We start from the raw sequence: 14,681 nt of genomic DNA on the forward strand, positions 1-14,681 counted from the left end.
TCTTCTGGTGCCCGCCCCAGCTCCGGCCCTTCCTACGACGCCCCCTCCCCCCAGGCACCGATCGTCCGCCGCCTCCCCCCGGAAGGGCATCGGCTGCTGCTCCCTCCGCCGCCGCCTAACGGCGCGGGCGTCGCCGTCCTCCGCGCTTGCGCTTGCAGCACGGCCCCCTCCCTTCTACGATTTGTGAAGATTTGTGATATTTTCTGAAATTGGCAATAATTTGTGAACATTTTTGGTATCTGCAATTCATAAAAATAATTTGTAATTTTTTTCAAAAAAATTGACATATATTTCTCTAAGATCTGCTTTAAGTTGTGTTACCCTAATTACGTAATTGTTTAATAAATTATAGTAAATAAATTATTGTAAATATAGTAATAAGACAGTGTAAATATATTTAGAAAACAATTTAAGTGTATGGATAAAATTCAGTTCTTAAAGCATCTCCAACAGATCATCTGAATTTCACTCTCTATATCTTCATTTGGCTACTCATCTCCACAACATTTCTCCTCTATATTTTAGTATAGTCCAACAGACTAGCCAAATCACAACAAATTTTTGAAGCAAAACAAGGTAAAACAAGACTTGGGTCCTGTCAGGCTCGCATAGACGGAGGATGGCAAACGTGTTGCCACATGCTATATTTGTCTAGCCAGGAGCATGATATGGCAAGCCTATTTAGCTGCGCGAGGCAGATAGCATGGCTATTGGAGGCTTGTGTTTTTTCCAGTTGGTTAGGCAAACAGGGATAACAAGTTAGATGGCTTGTCTCTTGGAGATGCTCTTAGGAGAAGCCAAAAAAACCAAATATTGGACAAACAGACTTAAAAAACAATGCTCCAATAGGCAATGGTATTCTAAACTTTTCAATTATTAGTTTTAAACGAATGGGCACGAGATTATGACTATTTTATTAATATAGAAGAGAGCTTTACAACCCTCTTAAAAAACAGGAGTGATAAAAGACATGAAAAACTACTCTACCCTAAAATAATCACTAACCGTTTTGCCCTTGTCGCTTCATTTTCAGTGATATTCATAAGAGACGTTGTTAAAGCTTCTCGATGCCTAAAGACTCTTGTATTTCTTTTCTTTCAAATTTCCTAAAAAATTAAGGAGAGTGAGACTTCTGATTGATTTTAAAGGTGTCTCTTGCACTGTTGTGATATCTGTCCGTCATATGCCGTGCTCCTTAGCCAGTTTACGGGTAAACTGTTCAACTACTAAACTCCATTATCCCATTTTTCTCACTAGCTAGAGCTATAAAAAAACTCTTAGCTAGCTCTCTTTCATAGTTGAGCACAAATTATAGAAATTAGATTTGCTATACCAAACTTGATTTTATTTCATTATCCCAGTCCCCTTCCTCCTTTAACTTTGGCAAGCTCTGGCATGTTTTATTTTAGTATTAGGGGTTCGAGGGAGGAGGCATACATGTCTCTAAAGAACCTAGCTAGAGGTAGCTTTGGATTCGTCACGTAGCATACAATGGTTGCACTTGAGATGGTTAGGCGCGAGGAGGGTTGGGCACCGTCTACCGTGGACGGCACTGATAATTGATTGGATGATTATGGATGGAGACGACCACATGCGTCACCTTGACCACCATCAATGTGTTAAGGTGTGTTTGGTTTGAGTCATGGCATGCACTATCTGACCAGGTAGATGATCCTAACCATAGGAATCTAAAATCAGACGCCTAGGAGTGTTGTTTGGTCCAAACAACTCTGGCCAGGAGCCAACTAAACAGACCCTTAGTGTGGGAGTACAGGTGGAGTGTAGTTAGACAGAAAAACGGTAGAGACACGGACGATCGCCCAAACGGTGGACGACAGTTGGGTAAATGGTGGTAGACATAAATTTAGATATAGATTGTAAGTTCTATTTTATTTGAGTGCAAAGTAACAAACCTATAAAAACACACACGGTTATGCTAAGCATAGAAACCAATGATTCATGCACGGCAGTTCTGTATGTAATATGGTGACTGTCATTAGCCTGGTACATATACTAACGAAAGATTCTGGTCAGATAAAGAAATCGGATATGTCGTCGATCCCCATACCCGCAACGGTCATGTACAAGATTTAATTCCGAGTTGGACTTCCGAAAATGTATACGGTTCTGATGTCTTAGTTACAACTAATCCATGTGGATATATGGAGCGTTAATAAGTCAATCTTGAGCCATGATGGATGCGGCAGCGATGAACTTGCAACCAGAGCAAGGGGGCATTGTTTAGACCAAAAACTCAAAACTTTACAAGATTCTCCATCATATCGAATCTTGCGGCATATGCATGGAACATTAAATATAGATAAAAAATAACTAATTACACAGTTTATCTGTAAATCACGAGACAAATCTTTTAAACATAGTTGCTCCATGATTAAATAATATTTGTTAAATAAAAATGAAAATACTACAGTGTTAAAATTCAAAAAAAATTTGGATCTAAACAAGGCCTTATTCCACCATATATTTGAACTTTTGCGCCATCCCTGTCGTCGTGTCGTCGGACCTGCGAGGCCTGTAATCTTGAGGTAGAGCGGAATTAAATTTGATGTGGGTAGGCACACATACACACACACCATGTTTCGCTGTTACCTGTTAGGCAGGCAGTAGGAAGTAAACACCGGTGCTGTGCGTATTCAATTCGATGGGCAGCGCGGCGAAATATTCCCATCCGTGCGCCGGTGTCCGGTGCACGTCTCGTGTCTCGCGGAATTCGGAAATAAACACCTGGTAGCGATGATTATCTCCGAACCACCATGCCGCCATACTAATACTGCAAGTCTACAATAGTAGTACTGCTGCTGCTGCTGCAGTAATCATTGTAGTATTGATTAACATGAGCCAGATCATTCGTTGGATACGTGGTACGTCTACTCGAGCTAGAGCCTTCCACTGTGATCCTGGCAGCACGAAGCACGGCAGCAGGGTTCTCGGTTCACACTGCGTTTGGATGACAAAAATGTTTCAGATTCTCAAATGAATCACCAGAATCTCTATCAAACACTTTGTAATTCAGTTAAACGATTCTACGCGAAACAGCCAAAAACATTTCTCTATTTTAAACTAGGAAATAGAGTCAAGTAGTCAAGTAGAATCAATAGCCAAACGTTTTCACCGATTCTTGTCAAATATGATTCTATTTAAACTGAGAAACGTTTTTAAAGACTGAATCTGAAACGTTTTAGAAAAATCTTAATTCCTAGCAAACATACCTTGGGCAGGAGGACCAAGTGTATCGAGTCTCGCAGTGAGCAAGGAAACATAGTATGATAGAGAAAATCTACCAAGCATACCTTGCGCACTATATCTAGCCAACATATAGATTCTAGCCGCATGTGCATTCCCAGAGGGCTACCACCGTGGCCATATTTTTTTTCTCTTTAACTACACTTCTATGTATTTGTACACTTTTTTTAAGAATATTTTTACAATGGTTGGAGAGACGATGAGAAGCGATTTGTGTATCTATGGTCGGTGAGCCCAGAACATGAAAGCGATGAAAGGTGATGGAAGCAAGGGGATGGAAGGCAAAAGGTGTGTCTATGGTCAGTGAATCATAGATATCACATTGTCTCTCATCGCCTGTGAAATTATAGGGATTAGAACCCTAAATAGAGGAGTGATAATTCTTTTTTTCATATTTCTTTTTTTAATGAAGGGTAAAAGAGTAAACTCATAATTGTAAAATAATGTTTTTAGTAGCATAGTTAGGGTGTATGATTCAAGTACTATAATTAGTTAGATAAAATCTTCTTCTTAAGTTTTTTTAAATCTTCTTACGGTCCCACCCACTGCGTCCACTAGTGTGTGTTACAGGAAGCCGTCATGGCTGATGATAGGGGTTGGGGTATGAGAGAACCATGTATAATGATGTTATTACCCTTTCACGAATTAAATCTAAGAAAAAAAGTTTTTTAGCGGATACGATTGGAAGCGATTCCAACCATTGTAAAAGGTCTTTTTTTTTGAACATACTCCTTTTGTCTCTAAATAAATATATTTCTAGCAAGCTTACAAATTAGTATGATAGAGAAATGACCATATTACCCTTTATTAACTAGAGTAGTTGCACACAATCGGTGATTGTTCTAATAACACATTAGTTATAGCATTTACTACGTATACGTACACACATCCAAATACAGAAAATCAACACTGGATTAGGAGACGTGCAGTACATGCGAGGGGACTGAGAAAAATAAATGGACTAGAGGACCATTCAACCTCCTAAAAATTGATTTATTTGTAGACAAATTCTTAAGCTATGAATCTATTTATTTAGGACAAAGAGAATAGTAATCATGGGCGCATGTCATACCTTGGCTATCATTGAAAGAACAAGGGTGTTAAGTCCCAAAATAAATCCATAAAAATATAAACACCCACACCAAGTCAAAGATTTACACTTGGGTGGACATATTCCACCATATCGAACCCAAGATTTACACTTAGTCTGTCGATGTCTTATTCACTCAACTCTAAAACTCGTTTAATTTTTCTCTCACTGCTCTAGTTGATTTCATCTTTTTTAGTTACAAAATCTGATATACATGATGTGAGTTTTAAACAATTAAATATGTTTCTAAGTTTCTAAAAATTGTAAGAAAAATCATAGAGATATATGGAACATGACATACTAAATGGAGTACTAAGAGCTCATGAAGTAACAATAGAAGCTTCAAAAATTATATTTAGCTTTCCGAGTCTGGAAACATGATGTAAATCAATTCAAATTAGTCAACAAATGAATCCCTTAACTCAATCAATTCTTTTCGGTAAAAGTGCTTACATCTATATAAATCAATAATTTTTTAAAACATTCTAAACTATGTATAAACATATTTTTTATTTTTTTTTTAAAAAAAATATAAGATGTGACCGACATTAATGCATTCAACTTTAAATTTTCTTTGGTTTAATCTTATATTGTATCATGGAAAGTTTTTAAAATGCATTTAGACAACAATAATACTGCTTTGGGATTTTAAGATATTTTTTACATTTTTATAGAGCTAAATATACTTTTGGAAGCTTCTAGAGATTTTTAAACAAGCTCTAAATATTTTATCAGTTTTTCTCTTGTTTCAATCTATCTTCTGGATCTTTTTTTGGAATTTTTAGAACCTTATTAGAAACATTGATCGTGCCTTACATGTTTCAATTTATCTTTTGGATTTATTTCTAGAGATTTTTAGAACCTTTGGGACATTAGGTTACAAACCTTATCAGGTATTTACCCTTTTTTTTAAAAAAAAGAAATAAGAAGGATTCCACCTTCAAAACCTTTTTTTTTTGCGATCACGCCGTAAGCGCGTTTTTCATTCAAAACCATTTCAATCAGGGTGGAAAGCAACTTAAACAGTTTTGATGGTTGAGGGATAAGATACCTTTTTTTAGAAAATGAGTGATAAGATATCTGTTTTATAGAGTTTGATGAGAAGAAAAATTAAACCAGACGATTGTTTAGGTAGCAAATAGATTTTTTTTCTCCTGCCACGGAGGACACGAGCACGCAGTTTAGGCCTTTGTTCCAAGTATTATATACAACCCTTTGGTCCAAGTGTCTCGGGCCGATTTTTTAATCTGAACTCGGAACTTGCAAGTGGGCCAAACACAATCACGGGCCAAGATGGCCAGTAATTCTGGTGAGATGATAGTAGCAGTAGCAGGCATATAAGGCGAAAACCAAACTTTGTTTGATATACTATAAGTCTTGTTCATTTGATCTACAAGCTTCATATTTGTGAGTTTCAGTAGTACATTTTATTGGCATATCATGCCGTACATAGTATTTCATACTAACGAGCGACACAATTTATTTTGCTACAGGACCTGGTGGGCGTGATAGAAAATGGTACGCGGCGCACCGCACCGATCGAATTGCTAGGTGTTGTCACGACTGACGCTGTGGTGAACCTTGCTGAAGCGCAGCTGCATCCCTGATCCGCCTCAGGGAGCTAGCGAAGTCATCCAGAAGCCGACGGCAAGTGAAGCGTGCCTCGTCCACCGCTAGGACTAGCTTGATACTGTTGTTGTACCTCTGATAGTGTATAGTAAGAGCCTACCAAAAAAAAAAGAATGAGACAAAATTAGAACAATATACTAGAGTGACTGACTTCTGGGGGGCCGTAGATACTAGGAGCTACGAAGGCACAGTCAAGATTGACAGTGGCTATTTTCCTTTTTGATTGGTGACACTAATGAATATATTCAAAACTCCAGCCAAGGCAGACTTGAATTGTTCTATGCTTTACAAACCCGTACTAGTTTTTGTGTATGATTTTGAGAATCACCTTCCGAAGTCTTTTAGCCAGCAGTTTGGTTAGCAACTTGAGACAGCTATTTAGCAAAGATATTGGCCTATAGTCATTGGTTAGCATTGGGTTACTGACTTTGGGGAGTAAAACAATATGAGAGTTATTGATGGGATCAAGGTCCACTTGGTTGTGAAAGAAATCTAGGAACAACTTAGGCCCTGTTTAGTTTCCCACCTAAATTTTTTTCATCCATCCCATCGAATCTTTGGACACATGCATGGAACATTAAATGTACATAAAAAAATAAACTAATTCCACAATTTGGTTGAAAATCGCGAGACAAATCTTTTAAGCCTAGTTACTCTATGATTAGCCTTAAGTGCTACAGTAACCCACATGTGCTAATGACAGATTAATTATACTTAATAGATTTGTCTTTCAGTTTCCTAACGAGCTATGTACTTTGTTTAAAACCCCTCCCGACATCCTTCCGACGCATCTGATGTGACATTCAAAAAATTTTCATCTCCAATCTAAACAGGGCCTTAGCATGTTCGCTTGAGTTTATTTGTCGAATCTGTTATTCAGCAGTGTTTTTTTTTCTCACAATAAATCAGTGAACAATCCTTTCAGTAAAAATATCGTCTCTGATGATCAGCCAACAAGCCCAACATCGCCCTATTCGCTTGAGGAACATTAGCTTCATAATCTTATCAATCTTAGCTTTGAGGTAAGGGGACGCTTCAGGGATTCCAGGCCTTCTCTGAGACTTGGTGCCACGTTCGCCTAGCGCCAATGTTGTCTACTGGAAATGGATCTTCAAGCACATCTGACAAATCTCTGGAGTACTACAAGGTACGATGGGTCCTTCGCGATTCACTCAGTAGCTTGGAGTTGATTTCGATGAAACCTTTGGCCCGATGCCCCGGTTGTCAAGCTGGCCACAATTTCCTTGCATGTGTATGTGTAACCTCATATCCGTCGTAATCAATTTACTTAGGAAGTGTTTAGTTGGAGGTGTTAAAATTTAACACGGTAGCATTTTCATCTTATTTAAAAATTAGTGTCCAATTATAGACTAATAGATTCAAAAGATTCGTGTCGCAAATTACTCTCTATCTGTGTTTTTAGTTTCATAAATTATCAACATTTAGTACTCCATACATGTGTCCAAACATTTGATAAGACAGGCGGTAAACTTTACCAAGAGTAACTAAACGAGGCCTTATCTTATGCCTAATCTTACAGTCTGGTACACAGAAAGCATTTAGAGTAGTGCACGGGTAACTTTTCTGAAAAAGGACAGTATAGTTGAGTCCACAAATTTTTATAACAATTTGAGTTCGATAAATGATGCAGTGCTAGGGGCATGACTCGGCAAGATTTAAGCTAAAGGACCCTGCTAAATGACGAAATCTATGATGTATAATGCTTGGCCCAGGAGCACCACGCTCAAGCTCAAGCGCTCAAGTACGGAAACATTCCATGGCTTCTCTTCATGGTACACTACTGTGGAAATCGGCCCAAATCGCATTCCATTCCGCGTGTACTAGTCCAGAACAAACACGTATCTGTAATTACAGCCCTAAAATTACAGGTACACGAAGTCACCACTTCACTGGAATCAGATACAACAGATGGACTGAATGATAAATTCCTCTATATTAACCGAAGGGCATCCCACTTCCCACCATCCTGAAAACAAAGATGAAAGAGAGTTCAGTGCAACACAGCAATCTTAACCCAAAAGTTTGTGCCGTAAAAGAGTTTCAGTATAACATGCAAAAGGAAAAAAAATGTCTTCTATTTTGCATTGCACGATGTTTGGACTGACGCACACCAAATGCTGCGTGGAAACAACGTTATCTATTGTAAACATGCCTGGGTGGTAATTAGGGACAATCCTCAACTATCATATCAAGTATCATAACTAAAAGTTTTATTGTAAAGCATTGACACATCTAAAACATGACTTTAAACTCAGTCCAGTCACGATGGATGGGTTTTGACACATGCAAATGTTTACTGCTACATTATACTGTCAAAAGCTTATGTAATAATCCTTCAAATTACAAGGTAAATGACATCTCTGTCCCATAAAATCTGAATACACACTAACAAATTCATCTTCATTGCCAGTAACGACCTGCCTAATCCTCCAGGAACTAGCGATGCCCATTCACATGCTAGTTCGAATAAGAAAGGAAATAAAATACATCCCACATCCCAGATAGTACTTGGTCCCTTAATCATGCCACATGCCAGTGTATGACAAGGAATTGACAGTTTGACAGTAACTTGCTAGTACCAGCTAAACATATGGTCCAGAGGCTAACAGGATAGCAGTGAAACTGAATTTCCAAATTCGCATCTGTCCAACACATCAGCTATCCAAATCCAACTAATCTTCTATCATTAATTGTATCACATAACAGACTTGCTCTCAAAACAAATACAAACATGCATTGTGAGTGCTGACTGGACAATCAAGCAGGGAAGGAAATATGATAATCTCAGTCTGAAGCTGAGAATTAGATAGTGTCAGGTGGCCACCAACACAATACAAGGAAAACTGATCATCTATCATGCTTGGTCTATGTTAGGTTCATTACCACACCCAGGAATCCAAATTGGTTTTACAACTGAGATCCACAGAATTACAAAAGCAAAGAGGTCCAAGCATTGTGCTTACAATTTTGTGTAGTTCATGAAATACTGGAACAGCACACGACAGCGCAGTCAAAGAACCAATGGAAATCACTAAGATGGCTAAAATGTAATACCAATACTTTACAGCTGAATAAATTCAGAACTACACCATTCCAGGAATGAGCGATCTAACCCATGATTAACTAAATCCAAGCATCACCATTGTAGTTTATCACATCCCTTTTTTGTCATAAGCGTTTGTTGTTTATAAGTTCTAATTTTGGCTATCCTCTTATGTTTCCACTTTACAAAAACACATTTGTTCCGCTTTGATACTGCAGTATTGCAAATCAACGACCTTTCAGTATTCCACATTAGTTCAACCCATATCATATTTAGAACTGTAGTAAAGTGGTATTTCACCTGTCAGAAGGGTAGAACCATGTGGAACTGAATCCCTGGTGCTCAGAACGAGTTCATTTCAAGGCAATATGCCCTTCTCTTGAGAAGCACCTTTGCCGCAGTCCGATATGGCTCCTCAAAGGCCTCTGAAATCCAGCATGTACCAACAGGACCTGCAGCCCCAGCCCCTTGGCCCTCCCTCAAGGCATCCTCGCTTGGTCTGATCGCAACCAGTGTCGCGCCCTTCAGCAGCGTTCCCCCAGGCAGCTCAATGAGCGGTGCATAGTGCAGACGCATACTGAGTGCCGGCATGAGTGTGCGGTGCGAGCTCCCCGACGGAGAGACGGGCCGCACCCGCAGTTCCTGCAGCTGCCTCTTGTCCATGGTGAGCACCCCTTGGCCGTCGGCATCTGTCAGGTCCAAGCTCTCCAGCGTTTCGTGATTACAGATAATCGGGTGCAGCAAGTAATGCCTCGCCGACGCAGCAATCAGGGAGCTGATGGTCCAGACAACGCGAAGCTTGAGCCCTCCATTTGTGTAGAGAGAATCAGGCAGGCTCCCCGGCTCTTCAGTCTCCCTACTGGTATCCAGAGCGGCGGCCGTGCTGTCGGCCGCAGCAGGTTCCGCCTGGGTGGTCGACCCTGTGGGCGGCTTGGACAAGACCGACGAGGCGCCGAGGATGACGCAGCTGCCGAGGGTGGAGCCGAAGTCGGCCTTCCACTTAAGGAGCACGCCGTCGTCAATGCCGAGCTCGCCCGTGGGCAGCTCGATGTGGAGGCGCCGCAGCTCCCTGAAGGAGCGGAGCACCTCGGAGGGCGAGTGGTGGGAGACGTCCGCGACGGGCGCGGGCGGGGAAGCGGGCAGTGGTGGGTCGGAGCGCCGGGAGACGGCCGCCGCGGCGGGGGAGAGGATCTGGCCGAGCGCGTGGATGGGCCTGGCGATGCCGCCGAGCAGGACGCGCGCCATGTGCGCGAGCGCGCCGCCGCGCCCGCGCGCGGCCGTGGCCGGGGCCTGGTGCGGCGCGGAGCCCGGTGCGGCGGCGGCGGCGGAGGGCGTCGGGTCGTCGGGGATGACGCAGTCGACGCGGACGAAGACGGAGTCGACGAGCGGCACGAGCGCGTGGAAGCGGCGCGAGACGAGGGCGCAGCGGCCCAGCGCCTTGACGTCGCCGATGCGGTTGAGGACGTCGAGCAGCACCGCGTCGTGGAGCCGCTCGAACTGGTCCGCGGCCTCGGCCCCGCCGCCGCATGTGCACCCCACCACCTCCTCCTCCTCCTCCTCCAGCTGCTGCTGCTGCCGCGGCGCCGCCTCCAGCTCCATCCCACGCAGGCTGCAGGCAGGCACACAGATCGGGATCGGGGAGAGGCGCCGGCGCGAGGCGGGGCGGGGCGAGAGCCGGTCGGCCTAGCCGCGGGGCGACCCTTCCTGGTGGATTTGATTGGATTCCCCTGCGGTGGATCGCTCGCCGCGCTGGTAGTAGGAGTCCCTAGTCGGCACGCACGGCACAAGCTCGCTCACGGCTGGACTACGACTCCTGCGCTGCGAGAGTGAGAGCGAGAGGGGGTCACGGGGAACGGGGATCGGCGGCAGGCTCGGATGAGGTGTCAGCCGCGGACTGGGGAGTTAAGCTGGTGCCGAGCCCGTGCCGTAGTGGGGGGGACGTGGGGGTCCGGGTCAGGATCAGGCAGGGTCACGGCGTGGTGGTGTGGTTTCTGGTGTGGTGCAGGCTGCTGCGCTGGGACAGGCACGCCCAAAGGCCCAAGCAACGGGGACGTCTCAGCGCTCCGCGGATTCCAGTGGAAAGATCTTTGCTGCCGGCAAGTGGCTGAAGCCCCGATGAACCTGAACGAGGCCGGTCGCTCTCCCGTCCCGCGGCAAAAAATTCCGACGGCAACCACCGCCAGCCACCGGAATACCAGATGTGGGATAGATAGGATACGTTGGCTGGCACTGGCAGCGGACCTGGGCTCCAGCACAAACATCGCGTTCGCATCCGCGTCGGCGTCGCTGTGGGTGGCGTGGGAGCGAGGGAAACCTGATAGGGATCGGTCGCTAGTGTCGCCCAGGGTCAGGGCCGCAGGGGGGGGGCAGTGCGCGCGCGCCTCGCGCTGTGCGTGCCGAGGACAGCGGCCGGAGGCGCCTGTCCCCCCGCACGAGCCGTCCGATCGATCCTCGTTCCCCAACGCTCAGGTGCTTTGACTTTGCAGGACACTAGTGGGAGGGCGAGGGATCTTAAGAAAGAGCTGATTAAACAAACCCAGTTTGTTGTCAGAGCACCAACTGGTTGGATGAGATGAGATTTGTGATCGCAGATGAGATGCAAAGCCCCAAGTAGGAGGAGTATTCAACTCTGCTCAAGTGTCAGCACTCAGCACAAGGAATCTTGGCGCGGGTTAAACTAGTTCGCCGCCTGCAAAACCGACGCAGCAGCGCAGCCCAAAACGAAACGACGTGGAAGGAAGAACGGCACGACTTCACGAGGACCTGCCAGTTGGGAACTGCTCGGTGCTCCGCGTGTGCAAGCGACGCACAGCTGCAGACGACCGAGGGCAAAGACAAGACAAACAGGGCGTCATTTGGCTGAGGGGTGGTGTGCCGTGTGGAGATGGGGAATTGGGATTTGTGGAAATGATTGGTCTACGCTTTTCCAGGGGGGGAGTGTCATCATCGGCGTTGCAAACTTCGGTCTCAAGCGACTGCTGCTCAAGGGCAAAAGTGGCCTCCTTTTCCGCAGGTAACCTAGTGCTAGTGCACCGCCATGATCATGCGGCATCTCTCGAGTGGATTAGATTGCTTGCGTTCCCGCTGTCTGATGCAATCATCGGCGATAAACAAATAGAAACCCACACCGCGCCAAGCCGATGTTTCCGCAGTTATCCTTGCTCGCAGTTCCTAGATTCTTAGGCCTTGTTTAGATGCAAAAAGTTTTTGGATTTGGACACTGTAGCATTTTCGTTTTTATTTGACAAACATTGTCTAATTATGGAGTAACTAGACTTAAAAGATTCATCTCATGATTTACAGTTAAACTGTGTAATTAGTTATTATTTTTATCTATATTTAATACTTCATACATGTGCCGCAAGATTCGATGTGACGGGAAATCTTATAAAGTTTTGGGTTTTTGGGTGTATCTAAACAAGGCCGTAGTTGGGCCAACATGCTTGGCGGCCGGCCACCTTTTTGGCCTTGCTCGCTCTAAAGAAACTATTGGGCCTGACTGTTCAGTTGAGTCACCTGGATCCGCAGTTGTTGTAAAAAAAAAGGAAAAGGATCCGCAGTTGAGTCAACCAATGTAACAGTCTAACAGAATCATCATCACATAAATATCGTTAGGAGAGCTCTTACACATCTGTTGAACTCCACCTATTTTGGTATGATACTTTTCTCACAAATCAGTACCGTTGTCATATTTACATCACCACTGCGTTGCCAGTTTGCCCTAAACCGTGGTCATTTACCTGTCTCCACTGAAATCTAAACAGGAACTAAGCAGGTACCAGATCATCATGACAGCCTGTTCGCATGAACTTATTAGCCCGGTTTATCAACCACGATATAATATTTTTCTCTCATAACAAAACAACAGCAATCCTGCTTATCAACCAAAAAACTATCAGTTGAATAGCTCCACAAAGTGCATTCTAGCTAATCATGCCGAAAGGTGAGGCAAATCAAATGCTTCAGAGAGCCAAGGCTCACAGAAATTTTCTACATTGCAAAAGAAAAATAGCCATCGAATGAGAAGGACCTAAAATCCATTTATGCACTTATGTCCTGTCAGGGCCGTCTCTATAATTTTAAGGGCCCATGTGCAAGCAAAAAGATAAGGGTCCATCAAATATTTTTTTTATATGTCAAATATATAAAATATATAGTACAACTAAAAAGAATTAATTTGCACCATATGTTTAGTTTATAAAAGGTAATTATAGTACAATAAATAAATAAGTAGAATATAATTAGAAATTTAGAACCCTATCACTGAATACTAATAACAAAATTGGTAAAGTCTCGATCAGCTATGCCCTTGTTCTTCCTGCTCCAATGTCTAGTAGTGACATCGTGTGGGGACGTGTGGTGTTAGCATGTCATGGAGCCACATCGTTGCATTGGACGATTGGGCAATAGGACGAGAAGACGATAAAGAGGAACATTGATCTGCTCAACTAATCGATCAAGCGAGAATATGAAGCAACACCAGCAATAGGTGGATGTGGATGACGTGTTGATTAATGGATTTTTTTAGATTAATTGATGGATTTTTATAGTGTGTGTATAAGCCTCCAAAAAATAGATAAATCTATATACTAAGTATTATATATATTATATATATACTTATAGACCTCTTAGCGCGGTGGGCCCCCGGCCGTCGCACCGGCTGCCCACCCCCTAGAGACGGCCTTGTGTCATGTTTGGAATGGGCGATGAAAACATAGGAATAAGAAAGAAACATAAACAGAGAAGATAAAGAAAACATAGGAATAAGAAAGAAACATAGGAGCAACACAGGAAATTGAAAAATGGAGACATTTTACACAAATAGTGTTTGGAATGTACAAATGGAAAATATATATTAAATTGAAATAAATAATCAAAGGATCACTTGACATTGTCCCTTAAAAGTAAATCTTGAAATGATACAAACTATTAAGACTTAACGATTAAAATAAATATGAAGGCCTAGGGGAATTTTGGGTCGAGTAGTTCAGATAATTGGACTTGATATTTTCTTCAGTCGTCTAACTGTCGGTGCACGTTGCACCCCTAGGACAGAGGTTGCCAGACCCAACTATTGAGAGCCCAACATGGTGGCAGCACCACAGCAGTGAGAACAATGTGCGGCTTTGAGTGAGGGAAATTTGTTGTGGCAAGAGGTTGAGTACGGGTGGCTTGGTGGCAAGCAGGGTTCAAATCGTGAGGGTGTGCGGTGTTGCTTCTTGCTTCAGTTAGGATGCAGCAACTTAAGAGAGTGAATGCTAGGTTTTGAAGGTCAGGGGTGATGGCCGAGCTAAGCTGTTAACTTGGTGGACCTAGCATGTAATGCACTGGGCTCTCCTTTGCAGTTTGGGTAATTCAGGTATCGAGAGAATATTACTCAATTCTCTCAAAAAAAAGAGAACATTACTCAAACTTTTCAAACTAAACTTAGGTATTTAGAATTACTATCCGAATTATGTGATAGTGTATTTTAGGTCTATTCTGGGTTCATGGATCCGATATCGGGTATTTTGCCCAGCCTTGTGAAGGCCCTAGTACTTTGTATACCATCTTGCAAGTGAGACGAGAGACCGCTTCGTTGAAATTTGGCTGATACTGATTTATTGTGAGAGAGAAACATTGTTCTTTCACTTA

General features: G+C 43.3%; 1 protein-coding gene across 1 annotated transcript; it reads right to left on the reverse strand.

Annotated features, from left to right (window-relative positions):
- LOC8079263 (F-box protein At4g18380) lies at positions 7,587 to 11,060 on the reverse strand. Its single transcript, XM_002458518.2, has 2 exons — positions 9,348 to 11,060; positions 7,587 to 7,970 (listed from the first exon to the last, which is right to left on the reverse strand). The coding sequence occupies exon 1, from the start codon at positions 10,644 to 10,646 to the stop codon at positions 9,390 to 9,392; it is 1,257 nt and encodes a 418-aa protein (XP_002458563.1). The 5' UTR covers positions 10,647 to 11,060; the 3' UTR covers positions 7,587 to 7,970; positions 9,348 to 9,389.

The sequence above is a fragment of the Sorghum bicolor genome, chromosome 3, assembly GCF_000003195.3.
Source record: "Sorghum bicolor cultivar BTx623 chromosome 3, Sorghum_bicolor_NCBIv3, whole genome shotgun sequence".
Taxonomy (NCBI): domain Eukaryota; kingdom Viridiplantae; phylum Streptophyta; class Magnoliopsida; order Poales; family Poaceae; genus Sorghum; species Sorghum bicolor.

Coding starts and splice junctions, on each gene's coding strand:
- LOC8079263 (XM_002458518.2), bottom strand. CDS start 10,646: ATGGAGCTGGAGGCGGCGCCGCGGCAGCAGCAGCAGCTGGAGGAGGAG.